Below are 16942 nucleotides of genomic sequence, written 5' to 3' on the forward strand. Positions count from 1 at the left end.
CCCCATCAGGCGTCTTGCATTAGACGCTACCCCCGTTAATAGCTTCAGCCGCCCGACTCTCCTCTTATGCCTGGAACTACAAGTCCAAGGCTGACCGCCAAGCTCCCACAAGCCTTTACCCACTGCCGTCAATCATTCCCTGCATGGTACACTATCCCCCCCCCCCCCCTCCCTGCGCACCCATACTAAACAAATTAAATCATGTTTATGTCTCCCTTACACCCCTATCTGTAGACTCCAAGTCTCTTACATACAAACACCATACTAATCCGAGTCACATAAAGTTCACCACTTATCTTATTGTCTCCTCCAGACCCCATGTCTCTCCTGTCAAAACCTTTGAATGATCACGCACCCAAGAACATGTTGGGTGCGTGTTGTTTTCAAACTCCAAATAATAAAACCCCCCCCCAGACTATTCTATGCACCCTCATTGAAGTCATCACCCTTCCCAAATTTACACCCCCCCCAATCCATCCAAAATGAAAAGCTTCCTCCGCTAATTTCCAAATCAAATACCCTCCTCTAAAGCATGGAACTACAAGTCCAAGGCTGCCCGCCAATCTCCCACAAGCCTTTACCCACTGCCGCCAATCATTCCCTGCATGGTACACTATCCCCCCCCCCCCACCCATCCCTGCGCACCCCTCTATTTCTGGACGTACACTCCCATTCTTCTCATACCTCCCCCTGTACCCCTTTATGTGCCTCTAATGAGACTCTGTCACCTACAAAGTTATTTCTATTGCGTGTCGCTACAAGTCTCATTCCGGACCATGAACAATCGTATGACGGCACTCTCCATATATTATTGACAAACCTCTCTAAGTATACATTTTTTATATTTTATACTAGTATAGGTATGTATCCTAATAAAAGTTTTTTATTTAAATCCAATCAATATCCCAACGTTTTACCCTTAAAAAATATTTGTTAATTTTAACCCTCCCACTTATTTAAATTTAAAGTTTTGGCCATTGGTTACATTTGAATATATTTTAACTCTCCTCCCTCTTCAAAATGCTATAAAGAGTTACTCTTAGCTCAGGTCTACATAATCGACATTCATCCAGCCTTCTGATCAAGTACTCATTCGTATTTCAACTATGGCTGATGAACCTTCATGTCGTTTGGTTCCTTCTACAAGAGGAATGCTCTTAAACATAGACGGATATCTTTTGGCAAAAAACAAGCAGCGTGGTGATGTCGTCTATTGGCACTGCACAGAGAGGAAGACCGGCCCTTGTTCATGTTTTGCAAAGACGACCATTGTTGCAGGACAGCACCAACTTAATACTCATGGAGAACATACTCATACTCCGAAGGCTGAAAAAACAGATGTTGCCATTGCCAAGGCATCAATAAAGCAACGTGCAAGGGATACCAATGATCCACCATCTGTAATAATTCAAGCGGTTACTGCCCAAATGCCGTCTACTAGTGCTGCCTGTCTTCCTAACAGTGAATCCCTCCGTAAACTTGTGAAAAGGGTAAGGAGAGCGGATTGCCCACCTGAGCCAACCACACTCGATGATATTGATATCCCACATAATTTGGAATACATTGATGGGATAAAATTTCTTGGAAAGGACAGTACTTTCCACAACGAAAGGACACTATTATTCAGTACAGAAGCTAACTTGCGGAAGCTTCATGAGGCACCGTATTGGGTAATGGATGGCACTTTCAAAACGTGTCCAACCCTATTTAGACAAATATACTCAATTCATGCTATGGTTGGCACAGATGACAGTACGCAACGCTTCGTCCCACTGGTCTATGGATTGCTTAGTAGCAAAAGTGAGGTTTGTTATATCCGTTTTTTAGAAGACCTACAGGATTATGCACAGGAATATGATATTCTATTTTCTCCTCTTTACATTTTGACAGATTTTGAGAATGCTGCAATACAAGCAGCTAAACAAGTTTTTCCGAGTAGCACACATAAGTGTTGCTTGTTTCATTTAGGTCAAAATATTTGGCGAAAAATTCAATCATGTGGCTTATCTGTACAATATGGACGTGATCATGCTTTTGCTATGAAACTTAGGAACCTTCAGGCACTTTCCTTCCTCCCAGCAGACGAAATCCCTGCTGCATTTGAACAATTAAAATCAGAAATGCCTCCTAATGCTGCTACATTAGTAACTTATTTTGAGGAGACATATATATTGGGGCGGCTTAGAGAACGAACCAGAAGTCAAAACAGATGTCCCCCACTGTTTCCACCATGCATGTGGTCAGTGCATGACAATATGGTTGGTGGGATTCCAAGGACCCAAAATAAGTTGGAAGGATGGCACAGGAGATGGAATATTCTCCTGGGAGAGAAAAAGTTTGGAGTCTACAAACTTATCTCCTATCTTCACAAGGAGCAACAAATGACCACCAAGCTCATTGAAAAAGTAACCTTTAATGTTGCCCGAACACCAACCAAACGTGAAAATACTGCTCGAGAAGATGCACTACAGAAATGTTTTGCCCAACTTGGTTTCATAGATTTGATGGAATTTCTAAATGCCATTGCCTTCCATCTCAAGTTGGAGTAACTTTAAAACTAATTCTAAACATAGTTATTTTTTCATTTTAAAGTTAAGTTTCATATTTTCTATGGTTTATTTTTCATTAGTTGACTTTCAATCATTTAAAATACCATAAAAAAAAAACCACTTTTCACATATTGAATTTTCGGGTGCTATCATTACTGGTAAGTAGAATTTTTATAATTATAGAAATTAACTATTATTCAAGTATTTTCTACATTATGTTTTCCATTCTAAAATATACATCAATCAAAAATCTCTAGCTATATTTTAAAGATTTAAAATATAATGGTTTCCCATTTCAGTTTAGCACAGTTGTACCCATGTAATGTTTTTCATAAAGTTTCCCTTCATTAATTTTAACATAAATTTTATTAATATTCTTCAATTAAAACAATTATATTGTTTATCAAACAGATTTACAATATTTTCTATATCAAAACAAATATATATATATATTTGGTTGCACCATTTTTGAAATCCTATTTTTACTGCAACGGTTAGATTTTTTTATTTGCCTAATTCATGGTGTACATGCTGTGGTTCTCCATTTGCTGTTGAAATAAACATCCCAGCATGCACTCTCACAGGTTTGCTTTTATTATATTTAAACATGTTGTCCATGCTTGCTGGGAGGTGTATTTAAAATGCCGAAGGAAACCATGGACTAGGTAATGGTTAGGCAACCTTTGTCTCACCAACTTCTGTGTAACTAAACTACCCAGCATGCACTGCCACAGTGTTGGCATCACTATAATAAAAAAAAAGTTTAAAGGCATGCAGTATGCTGTGGTTCCATAACTCATTTAGACACATGCTGTGTTATCCTGGCCTTATCCTTATGAAATAACTGTTTTTAACACAATGAGATAAATTCTAATTTATGTATAAACTGTAAAAATGCAAAACAGTGATAGGTATTAATTAAATTATTAATGTTTTCTTGTGCATGTAACATACTAAATATTATGATTGGTTAATAACAATCTTACATTGTTACACCTCATTTCTCAAACAAGCAATACCCCCTTCCCTTAAATTTGATTATTTTTTTAAATTATAAAGAATTTATTAGCACACAAATGTCAATATAGTATAGTAGACACTAACTCTAAATTGATGTAACTGTAATGGTCTGCATGCAGGCTCAATCTAGCAGCAGCGATAGCGATGTTCGTCACCGCGCATCGCTATCGCAGAGGGGGCTACACACGAGTGATATGTGCAGAAAATCTAATCAATCTAGTCAGATTGATTAGATTTTAGCCATGGATCTCTCCATGAGTACCCCCCTTAATATTGCTCTCTAAATTGTATACAATTTCAAAGTGCATATCAACTATTCTAAACATTTGCTAACTTTTCTGCATTGCTAATATATTTACTCAATTTTTTTAAATTAGTTTACTGTTCTGACCTCCCAATCATCATCTGCAAGCCAAAGAAGATTTTTTCTCCTTATTACTTTCCAGGTAATATGCATTTTAAAACAATTTGATGTAGATAATTTGTCTTCTATTTATGTACCTTAATCATCTGTTCTAATGTAATAGTTTAATCTTGACATTGTTAATTATATTTTTTTTTCACCTAAACTAGTTATCTTGTTTGCCCTTCCAATCAACTGCAATCCGCTGATTAGGACTCCTCATTATTTGGTTTTGCGGTAACTATACCTATTGAAACAGTTTTTATCATTTTTATATTTAGCCTGTTTACGTACTTTAATCAGCTCTTAACAAAACATATTACATACATTAAATAATATTTTTAATTTATTTCTTACATAATCTTGTTAACTGTTATGACCTTTGAAATGTCTGATATCCATATCTTCATTTTTAGATTCATTCCTTTTTTTTTATTTAATTATAATTCTAAACTAAATTGTACTTCTAACATGAATCCTGGAATCATGTACCTTTAAAAATATTAACATATCTAAAATGAACATATTTGCTTTACCTATACACTAATATATATATTACTACACAGGACCATATCTCTAACTTTGGAAATGCCTAGTATGGATCCACTCTCTATTGTTAATATTACATAACAATAAAATATTATTCAACTGAATATATTTATTTGAAAAAATATCATATTTAACTATATTGTTATGACAGCAATATATTTAACATTTTCCTATTGAATTATTTTAAACAATAACCAAAATCAAATGTTCTTAATTTTTATCCATCATTAATATAAACACTGTCAGATTAGGATGGCAATAGTATTTCCACATCTTCTTCAGAAACTGTGTATATTTACCAAAATATAGTACAATAATAAAATTATACAATACTAATAAAACTGTGTAATATCTCTCAATGTTTGGGTATTAAAGTTGACAGATTTTTACCCTTAATGTAAACTAAAAAAAAATTACTCTTAGATTAACAAATATGAAAAAAAAATTTTTTTTTGTTTTTATATTATTATATAGAAAACACGTAAAAAAAATTCCTTTTTTAAATTTTTTTATTGAATCATCATTGTTTGTGCACACAGTGTATGACTATTTTTTTTTCAATACAGGAAAAGAAACTTGATCCACAATGAATCCACAACAAAGAATATGAAAACCATCTTGATCCTACATAACATAATCTGATGCGGTGATATTATTCTTATTAATCTTTATTATAGAAACATATACAATATATTTTTTTCAAGATTTATTTATAAATCTATTACCAGTTATAATATGTTAACATGTTCAAAGTTCACCCTTTAGAAAATAAAAGTTTTATTCATTGAAAATACTATGTTAGCTTATTGTTTTTATTATTATTCCTCATACTTACAGCACCCTAAAACTTAAATGACGCAATATGTGGGAAATACATACGCGTGTATGTCTTTGAGGGAAACATGGGAAATGATGATAGCGTCAATTGGCTAGATGGTTTACGCCATCAAAGAACCATATATATTTGCTAATCTGATCCCATCCTTACCTTCATAATTTTAATTTCCAATTCCAATTTTTTATATATCAATATTAAAAATTTACTATTTTGCGAGTTTGGAAGCAAATTTGTGTAATGTGTACATTAAACACACAAATATGTTCCGATTGGTAATCTATTCAAATATTATTGCAAATACAATTAGAATATATAAATAGTGGGAGCGCAGAATGAATCCAATATATTATTTTATTTAAAATATTAATATGTCATCCACATAAAAATGCAGTACATGAACTAGCCTAAGAAAAAACAATTGATATTATATAAATGTAAACGAGACTGCCATATCTCCTGAACAAATATGAATAAAAATCCTTTAATAAACCCTAGTTAGGGCTGCATTAATGCTTCATGAAAATCAGCCGTGCGTCCACGAGCTGAAATGATTGTAAAAAGGAGACTGCTAAAAAGTGCCTCTGTTATAAGTCACTGTCCTCCTTATACACAATAGAATCTCATTGGTAGAGAGTGTCCCAGTACTGGACTTGCGGACAACCGTGCTGTAGTATTATGTGGCAAATGGATAGTGATGGTCAAATTCTATTTGTGGTATATCACCTGATGTAGAAGCCTCTCCGTCAAAGGCGCTGTACTGAGCCGGGTTTGCTGGGGCTCTGTGCAGTGAACGTACAGCTGGTCTCGTCACCGGTGTACCATCCAGATGAACACGGTAGTTTAATTCTGCTGAAGGATGCTGTACCAGTCTGGATATGCAACAGTGTAAAAATACTGGAGCAGCAGATTCTCCGTCCGCTGGTGGAAAAATCTGTATTAATTGCGGCTACGGTCCACTGGATGCATGCGGGTCACAGGGTGTTAAGAGAATATAGCAGTCCAAATGAGGTACTTCAAAGGAGTACCTTAACGCGTTTCTCGTCCCACAACGCTGGCCGTTTCATCAGAAGGAAATGAATTTTATTTCATTTCAAAGGTACTCCTTTGAAGGACCTCATTTGGACTGCTATATTCTCCTGACACCCTGTGAGCCGCATGCATCGAGTGGACCGTAGCCGCAATTAATACGGATTTTTACACCAGCGGACGGAGAATCTGCTGCTCCAGTATTTTTACACTGTTGCATATCCAGACTGGTACAGCATCCTTCAGCAGAATTAAACTACCGTGTTCATCTGGATGGTACACCGGTGACGAGACCAGCTGTACGTTCACTGCACAGAGCCCCAGCAAACCCGGCTCAGTACAGCGCCTTTGACGGAGAGGCTTCTACATCAGGTGATATACCACAAATAGAATTTGACCATCACTATCCATTTGCCACAGAATACTACAGCACGGTTGTCCGCAAGTCCAGTACTGGGACACTCTCTACCAATGAGATTCTATTGTGTATAAGGAGGACAGTGACTTATAACAGAGGCACTTTTTAGCAGTCTCCTTTTTACAATCATTTCAGCTCGTGGACGCACGGCTGATTTTCATGAAGCATTAATGCAGCCCTAACTAGGGTTTATTAAAGGTTTTTTATTCATATTTGTTCAGGAGATATGGCAGTCTCGTTTACATTTATATAATATCAATTGTTTTTTCTGAGGCTAGTTCATGTACTGCATTTTTATGTGGATGACATATTAATATTTTAAATAAAACAATATATTGGATTCATTCTGCGCTCCCACTCTTTCTTTTTTCACACTCACTTTGATCCATTGTTGGGGCAGCCCGCCCACAACTGGTGAGCAGCCGCCTGAATCCAACTACATATAGTGTGTGTATTTTAGAGCGCAAATCTTTTGTATATATTTTTTGAATATATAAATGCATTGTTAAGCAAATGCAAATTATTAACAATACAAAACTTGCAATAATTTTTTTGGGATATTATTAGAATATAAATTATATATATATGCATGAACAATCACTGTAATATGGAATATGTGTCTGTACATATATTTTCTCTATTTTTATCTTGAACATATTAGTATGTGAACCCCACCAACATGAACAAACCAAAACAAAACAAAATAAATTTAGAACATTTTCAGGAATGCACGACTTGAAGTATCTCAGAAAGTATATTCCTATTATCGATTTGTCTTTTCAAACAGGACACATGGATGACTCTGTATCCCTCTGTCTTCAGTTCCTTCACCCTGGCTCGCAAGACCGTTTGTGACATATCTAAAAATGAAGTAAAACAGGTAAGTTCTTGAAAGTTAATTTCCATACTTTTGTCCACCTTATCTTTAACTGTAGTCTTCATTTTAAAAGAAATGCAAGGTTTAAAGGTAACAACCCTAATTATAATAAAATATTACAATATATATTTCTCATTGTGACTCTAGATCAGTAGTGCACCGAAGATTTTTCCATCATTTGTATTAGCAATGGTTAAGTTAAAGATATACAAGCACTATAGTAATGGGTTCCATCATAAATTATGTTTCACGGCACAGACAAAATTATCATGTCCAAACAACCCCAAAATATTGCAAAAATCACCATTCAATGGAAGCACTACTGACTAATAAAATACATTCTGAAAGAATGCATTTCTTGGACAAAGCAATGCCGTATGTCTGAGTTTAATTTATTAGTCTGCGGTGCCGATGTTTGATGTATGTATATATATATATATATATATATATATATATATATATATATATATATAGTGTCAGTTTGTACTGTGCTCCAAACAATAAATACAATATGCTGCAGTGACCTCCTCGTCAGCTTGGCATAAGATGACTATGTAGATGAAAGGTAATCGGCTGCACTCACACTGCCGTATTCAATGATGCAAAAAGTGTCCCTTTATTGCCTACATGTTTTGTTAAAAATCCCCTTCTTCAGGGACAGATTTCTGTCCAAATAACTTGAAAATATCTACATATATTTAAAAGTTTATTATATCCTGTTTAACACTCTTCTTCCTTATGTCTTTACTCTTTTTTTATTTGTTTTCCTTTTATATTTCAGGCAACTTTGTCTACATGTGTGTTTCCAGAGCTCTGGTCCTCTACATAAAACAAAGATATTTGTATGCTACATGCCAGCATTTTGCTTATACTCCACTCTTGTGATGTCTAAACTTGTAGCCTATAACACTCTGCTAAGACTGTATCCAAAGTAAATCAAATGATGTTTTTTTTTTGAAAAATTTACAAACCATACACAAAATTACAATAGAAAATCAATGTAGGATTAACTTAGTTTCCTATTGAGTTTGGTGATTCAAACTCACAATTTGAATAAGAAGCCTATGGCTAAAACTAATTAAAAATAATAAATGTTAGTGTTATATGTAGGATTTTTTAAGTGCAGGATGATGATCGTTGAGTAGGGCACATTTGTTATCTTGAGGAAACACATTTTTTATGTTACGTTTTTCAAAAAAAGCATAGCACATATGTCTCACCATATTTAGTTATCTGATAATGCAATCTATATACATTTATTAATTACCTTTAATATTTAAGCTTCATCCTCATCGTTAGCTTCCTGTCTCTTCCAATGTTGAATTTGAATATTTGCACGCTCTAATCTGACTCGAAGATCCATATTCTCATCATAGCTTGAGCTAGGTCGATAAGCCAATTGCAATCTTGAATGCACTTCTGATGCTACAGCTATGCTTCTCAAATTTGTGTTTTCAGGGCTGTATTCAGAGGGTACAGGTGCAGCGGTGGATTTATACTTTCCTGTTGCAGCGGTGGATTCTGAGGGTCCTGAGTCAGCGGTGGATTCTGAGGCAATTTGTCCAGTAGTGGATTCTGAGTGTCCTGGTTTTGGCTTCAATAAATAGGGCCCTGGTGCAGTGGTGGATACATTGAGGCCTCTATAAGCAGTGGATACATAGTCTCCATGTAAGTTGTTGTATACATAGGGTCCTGATAAAGTGGAGGATACATAGGGTCCTGTAAAAGTAGTGGATACATAGGGTCTTGATGCAGGGATGGATACATAGGGTTCTGCTAAAATTGAGGATACATAGTGTCCTGTTACAGTCGTGGATACAGAGGGTTCTGTTGCAGTGGTGGATACATAGGGTCCTGCTGAAGTGGAGGATACATAGGGTCCTGTAAAAGTAGTGGATACATAGGGTCTTGATGCAGGGATGGATACATAGGGTTCTGCTAAAATTGAGGATACATAGTGTCCTGTTATAGTCGTGGATACAGAGGGTTCTGTTGCAGTGGTGGATACATAGGGTCCTGCTGAAGTGGAGGATACATAGGGTCCTGTAAAAGTAGTGGATACATAGGGTCTTGATGCAGGGATGGATACATAGGGTTCTGCTAAAGTTGAGGATACATAGTGTCCTGTTACAGTCGTGCATACATAGGGTTCTGTTGCAGTGGTGGATACATAGGGTCTTGGTGCAGGGATGGATGCATAGGGTCCTGCAAAAGTGGAGGATACACAGGGTCCTGTTTCACGTATGGATACATAGGGTCCTGATAATGTCGAGGATACATAGGGTCCTGTTAAAGTAGTGGATACATAGGGTCTTGGTGCAGGGATGGATACATAGGGTTCTGATAATGTCGAGGATACATAGGGTCCTGTTAAAGTAGTGGATAGATAGGGTCCTGCTGCAGTGGTGGATACATAGGGTCCTGGTAAAGTGTAGGATGCATATGGTCCTGTTAAAGTGGTGGAAACATTGGTACTTGCTGCAGCAGTGGATACAGAGTATACTGGTAAAGTGGTGGATACATAGGTTACTGTTGCAGTGGTGGATACATAGGGTCCTGGTAAAGTGGTGGATACATCTGTTCCTGCTGCAGGGGTGGATACAGATTCTCCTGGTAAAGTGGTGTATAGATAGGTTCCAGGTGCAGCGCTCGTTGCATACTCTCTGTGTGTAGAGCTTGTTACATAGTCTCCACGTGTACAGCTGGATACAAAGGTTCCTGCTGTAGCATTGGATATACAAGAAGGATTATCTGATCTGGACATTCTTTGTCTTTCTTCTGTCAACAGTTGCATGAAAGTGGAAATCATGCGTGTGATGGTAATAGTCTCATACTGCCATGCTAGCATTTGATTTATACTGTGCTGCATCTGTTGGTAGTTGATTGCTGCCACATTCTGTGATGAAACAAGATGATCGTAAAAATTTGCAAGAGTGACAAGTGCTTGATTCTGTTGTCTTTGTGTTGTGTTGAGAATCTGTATATTATTATTCAGCTGATTTATTTGATGTTCAATTTTTTTCATTTCTTCATTTCTATTCCTCTCAATTAGCTGCATGGTTTCCTTTAAAGAATCCTGTTGGCTAATGGTTTGTGATCTGCTAACGTCACATTCTGTGTGTATAAAAAGTTCTAGGTACAGTTAATACATCAATTTACAGACAATTTATTAAGTATAGTTAGAAGAACCAAAAAATCAAGTTATAAAAAAACCAGTATCTATTAATGATAGTGGATCTCATTAAAATCTATGTTTTATACATTAAAAAAATTTACCTTGATTTGTAGAGTCCAGGAATTGGTCTTGAAGACCATGGTCAATTACACTAGAATGTGCAGTCTCTGCATTCAATTCCACCTGGTTGGTATCTTCTGTATCAATATTACTTTTCTGGCTGTGCAATACAGGCTCCTCATTAATGTTATCCTGTGTCTGTGTGGCAGTCACCATGTTGCTTTCTATGGCTTAAAACATAATAGATAAATACCATTAATCTTAAACATAGTTTTTAACCATATTGAATATCAATGATAGTACATTTTAATTATATTGATCAAAATAAATACCTTTATCTAACATTAAAGGGTTTAGCATGGTTGAATTTTCTTCCTCCATGAAAGGATCATCCATTGTTGATTGTTCTTGCCTCATGGATGTTTCATTTACCGTGGAAGTCTCTACCGTAGTGGAACTTTGAACCACAGAAGAATATTCTTGCATCATTGATGTTTGGTCCGCCGTGGAATGATCATCCACTCTTGCCGAATGTTTCAGCATTGATGGTTCGGCCACAAAGGAAGTATCATCCACTGTCGAAGTATGTTGCAGCATTGATGGTTGGTCCAACATGGTAGCATGGTCCGCTGTTGCATCATGATGCAGCATTGATGGTTCGTCCACCATGGAAGGATTGTCCAATGTTAAAATATGTGGCATCACTGATGGTTCATCCGCAGTTGGAGGAAAATTGTCTGTCATAACTGTTTTTGTTTCAGAAAAAGAAACTTTCCTTGAAATTGTTGTAAAGGAACCTGAAATAAATAATAGGTATATTTAACATTGCATACATATAAATACATAATATTTGATAGACATTACAATATTTCTAGCATTATAAAACTGTGTAAAGCATACCTCAAAAATGTATTTACTTATATTTTTTTACTAATATTTTTTAATACATATAATATTTTATTATATTTATTATTATTATTTTATTACAACAGAAAAAAAGCCTTTTTGGCTCAATAATATAGCTTCTAATCCAATTTTTGATTTATTTCTACAACATAGGGTAAAACATTATAGCTAGCACAATATTATTTTACAGTAGGAGGGCATGTTTATAAAATTAGAATAAGATGCTAGATAGCATGTGTGTATGTTTTTAGGTTCAACGCTAACTCAGGAAAGTAGGTAGCAATTTACAACACACTGTGGAAATATTTGACTAAAAATCTGTAAAAAAAAAAGGTGAGTCTAATACAAAGCTCTAACACTTATCTGTGTGGCCGGTAAGGGGGTGACAGTTAAAAATCATTACTGGTCGGCCTTGCGTGGATGAATAGTGACAAGACATAAGTGTATGGAGAAGGGTTGTCGGTACTTAGTTATATAGTAAAAAATTTCAACATGGGTTTTTAATTCTGTTTTTGTTCTCACATTCCTCGTTAAGTGATGTGTTGTGTAAGGTGCCTAGCTCAGCTACCGCTGTATTATTTGCAGGTTCCCATTCCCAATTGTTGTCCAAGTTGATCCTTAAATAGGAAGAAAAATAACTAATTAAATTAAGAAGGTTGGACTCAGGTCTACTTATTTCTCATGTCAATCTAATGACCATGTCTACATAATAAATGTTGACTTTTAGTAGCCCAATCAATGTTTATCTACCTAATGACCTCCTACATGAAAAAATTAAGTTCGGATATCTTACATATATAACATAGTGAGGGTTGCCTGTAGTCCACACATTTACAGCATTTAGAAGAGTAGCATCAGCAGCAGGATTGGGCTGACAAAGAATGGCATAATTCTCCTTTGCGCCTGCAATTTTACCCATTGGCGGCAGCAGCGTTCGTAGAATGTCCTTTATAAGTGTAATTATTGATAATCAATTACAAAGTAATCAGTTAACTTTTGGTATATCTCGTTGATAAAACGAGAGACATAAGTAAGAGATTTTAATTTAATTAATTTATTTTGATTATACTAGCATTTACTTAGCAATTAACTATTTTTTTCAGCTAATAATTATATATGTATTTAAAAAAAAAAATTACATTGATTTTTAATTATGACCAAAGTATTTATTTTGGCTCAATAGAACAAAGAAATTAACAGTATATGTTTTCATATGCACTATATTTTGAAATATCTTACATAAACTATTTATTATATAACTCACGATATAACATCATACAATATTGCAAACATTATTTACTGTTTAGTTGTAACGTTTTTACTTTTGTTTTAAATTTTTTACCAGACTGTTGCTCTTCCAAATTCTTCTGCTTTTTCTTATGTGTTTTCTTTTGATTTTTTTCTTGAGCAACCTTAAGTTCTTTAGCAAATATAAAAAATAAAATAAAAATATTACAGTTACTAAACATTTTAATATCACACACACACACACACACACACACACACACACACACACACACACACACACACACACACACACACACACTCACTCCCACACACTCACTCCCACACACTCACTACTTGTCCAACCCATGCTGCCAGGCAGGGATAGCTTGAAGACCTTGGGGCTGTCAGGGATGTGAGAGGGCAGCCTGGGACATGTAGTGCCATGCCTTGTGGGGGAGGACTAGGAGCGTCCCGTTTAGCGGCTAGCCATGGGCGTCTCATCAGTGAAGGCTTGCAGCTGTGCCTTGATGAGGGCGCCCTGTCATCGCGGGGTGCAGGACACACACACACACACACACACACACACTCACTCCCACACACTCACTCCCACACACTCACTACTTGTCCAACCCATGCTGCCAGGCAGGGATAGCTTGAAGACCTTGGGGCTGTCAGGGATGTGAGAGGGCAGCCTGGGACATGTAGTGCCATGCCTTGTGGGGGAGGACTAGGAGCGTCCCGTTTAGCGGCTAGCCATGGGCGTCTCATCAGTGAAGGCTTGCAGCTGTGCCTTGATGAGGGCGCCCTGTCATCGCGGGGTGCAGGACACACACACACACACACACACACACACTCACTCCCACACACTCACTCCCACACACTCACTACTTGTCCAACCCATGCTGCCAGGCAGGGATAGCTTGAAGACCTTGGGGCTGTCAGGGATGTGAGAGGGCAGCCTGGGACATGTAGTGCCATGCCTTGTGGGGGAGGACTAGGAGCGTCCCGTTTAGCGGCTAGCCATGGGCGTCTCATCAGTGAAGGCTTGCAGCTGTGCCTTGATGAGGGCGCCCTGTCATCGCGGGGTGCAGGACACACACACACACACACACACACACACACACACACACACACACACACACTCACTCCCACACACTCACTCCCACACACTCACTACTTGTCCAACCCATGCTGCCAGGCAGGGATAGCTTGAAGACCTTGGGGCTGTCAGGGATGTGAGAGGGCAGCCTGGGACATGTAGTGCCATGCCTTGTGGGGGAGGACTAGGAGCGTCCCGTTTAGCGGCTAGCCATGGGCGTCTCATCAGTGAAGGCTTGCAGCTGTGCCTTGATGAGGGCGCCCTGTCATCGCGGGGTGCAGGACACACACACACACACACACACACACACACACACACACACACACTCACTCCCACACACTCACTCCCACACACTCACTACTTGTCCAACCCATGCTGCCAGGCAGGGATAGCTTGAAGACCTTGGGGCTGTCAGGGATGTGAGAGGGCAGCCTGGGACATGTAGTGCCATGCCTTGTGGGGGAGGACTAGGAGCGTCCCGTTTAGCGGCTAGCCATGGGCGTCTCATCAGTGAAGGCTTGCAGCTGTGCCTTGATGAGGGCGCCCTGTCATCGCGGGGTGCAGGACACACACACACACACACACACACACACACACACTCACTCCCACACACTCACTCCCACACACTCACTACTTGTCCAACCCATGCTGCCAGGCAGGGATAGCTTGAAGACCTTGGGGCTGTCAGGGATGTGAGAGGGCAGCCTGGGACATGTAGTGCCATGCCTTGTGGGGGAGGACTAGGAGCGTCCCGTTTAGCGGCTAGCCATGGGCGTCTCATCAGTGAAGGCTTGCAGCTGTGCCTTGATGAGGGCGCCCTGTCATCGCGGGGTGCAGGACACACACACACACACACACACACACACACTCACTCCCACACACTCACTCCCACACACTCACTACTTGTCCAACCCATGCTGCCAGGCAGGGATAGCTTGAAGACCTTGGGGCTGTCAGGGATGTGAGAGGGCAGCCTGGGACATGTAGTGCCATGCCTTGTGGGGGAGGACTAGGAGCGTCCCGTTTAGCGGCTAGCCATGGGCGTCTCATCAGTGAAGGCTTGCAGCTGTGCCTTGATGAGGGCGCCCTGTCATCGCGGGGTGCAGGACACACACACACACACACACACACACACTCACTCCCACACACTCACTCCCACACACTCACTACTTGTCCAACCCATGCTGCCAGGCAGGGATAGCTTGAAGACCTTGGGGCTGTCAGGGATGTGAGAGGGCAGCCTGGGACATGTAGTGCCATGCCTTGTGGGGGAGGACTAGGAGCGTCCCGTTTAGCGGCTAGCCATGGGCGTCTCATCAGTGAAGGCTTGCAGCTGTGCCTTGATGAGGGCGCCCTGTCATCGCGGGGTGCAGGACACACACACACACACACACACACACACACACACACACACACTCACTCCCACACACTCACTCCCACACACTCACTACTTGTCCAACCCATGCTGCCAGGCAGGGATAGCTTGAAGACCTTGGGGCTGTCAGGGATGTGAGAGGGCAGCCTGGGACATGTAGTGCCATGCCTTGTGGGGGAGGACTAGGAGCGTCCCGTTTAGCGGCTAGCCATGGGCGTCTCATCAGTGAAGGCTTGCAGCTGTGCCTTGATGAGGGCGCCCTGTCATCGCGGGGTGCAGGACACACACACACACACACACACACACACACACACACACACACACACACTCAATAGCTTTGTTAATGTCGATACGTTAAATTTCTAACATTTACCTGTCGACCTATTAACTGTCTAGCTTAATTTAAGTCGATGTTCTAAGAGTCGACCTTTTATTTGTCGATCTAATATCTGTCTACCTTTGTTAATTTCGATATGTTAAATTTCTAACATTTACCTGTCGACCTATTAACTGTCTAGCTTAATTTAAGTCGATGTTCTAAGAGTCGACCTTTTATTTGTCGATCTAATATCTGTCTACCTTTGTTAATTTCGATATGTTAAATTTCTAACATTTAACTGTCGACCTATTAACTGTCTAGCTTAATTTAAGTCGATGTTCTAAGAGTCGACCTTTTATTTGTCGATCTAATATCTGTCTACCTTTGTTAATTTCGATATGTTAAATTTCTAACATTTAACTGTCGACCTATTAACTGTCTAGCTTAATTTAAGTCGATGTTCTAAGAGTCGACCTTTTATTTGTCGATCTAATATCTGTCTAGCTTTGTTAATTTCGATATGTTAAATTTCTAACATTTACCTGTCGACCTATTAACTGTCTAGCTTAATTTAAGTCGATGCTATAATCGTTCGATCTTTTAGTTGTCATACTATTTATATTGTCGGACTTCTCAATGTCGATATATGTTCCGTCTAGGATGCGTATGCCGAACACAATGGTATGTCTAACTTTATGAATCGATTAGTTACACGTCGTACTAATGTGTTTGTCGACTAAAATGACATCGACTTTAAACCCAAGTCTACCTTGTACATGTCGACCTAAACAGTCTGTCTATCTAGCGCTGCCGATCAAAGTGCTGTCTGCAAACACTACATCGATACCGCGTCCCAGACCCATTTTACACAGTACAACAGGCAAGTGGCCCCATTTTACACATTGCGGCAGGCACGTGCCCGCATTTTACACAGTACGGCAGGCAAGTGTCCCCATTTTACACATTGCGGCAGGAAAGTGTCCCCATTTTACATATTGCGGCAGGAAAGTGTCCCCATTTTACACATTGCGGCAGGCACGTGCCCCCATTTTACACAGCATGGCAGGCAAGTGACCCCATTTTACACATTGCGGCAGGCAC

The 16942-nt window shown here is 39.0% G+C and overlaps 1 protein-coding gene and 1 long non-coding RNA gene across 3 annotated transcripts; one reads left to right on the forward strand and one right to left on the reverse strand.

The window, feature by feature from the left end:
• Positions 1–3883: 3883 nt before the first annotated feature.
• Positions 3884–11743, forward strand: LOC134958077 (uncharacterized). The gene is made up of 6 exons (XR_010186871.1): positions 3884–4015; positions 4143–4209; positions 5088–5167; positions 7591–7683; positions 8462–8611; positions 9139–11743. It is a non-coding gene; the product is annotated as an uncharacterized LOC134958077 (long non-coding RNA).
• On the reverse strand, positions 7578–13295 carry LOC134958076 (serine-rich adhesin for platelets-like). Of its 2 annotated transcripts, none has more exons than XM_063940436.1 (5): positions 13164–13295; positions 11248–11712; positions 10957–11145; positions 8948–10794; positions 7578–7663 (listed from the first exon to the last, which is right to left on the reverse strand). In XM_063940436.1, the coding sequence occupies exons 1-4, from the start codon at positions 13288–13290 to the stop codon at positions 8957–8959; spliced, it is 2619 nt and encodes an 872-aa protein (XP_063796506.1). In that variant the 5' UTR covers positions 13291–13295; the 3' UTR covers positions 7578–7663; positions 8948–8956. The 2 variants fall into 2 exon arrangements, with proteins under 2 accessions (XP_063796506.1, XP_063796505.1); XM_063940435.1 differs by having other exon boundaries at positions 8948–10812.
• Between the last annotated feature and the right edge of the window lie 3647 nt (positions 13296–16942).

The sequence above is a fragment of the Pseudophryne corroboree genome, chromosome 9 (assembly GCF_028390025.1).
Source record: "Pseudophryne corroboree isolate aPseCor3 chromosome 9, aPseCor3.hap2, whole genome shotgun sequence".
NCBI lineage: Eukaryota > Metazoa > Chordata > Amphibia > Anura > Myobatrachidae > Pseudophryne > Pseudophryne corroboree.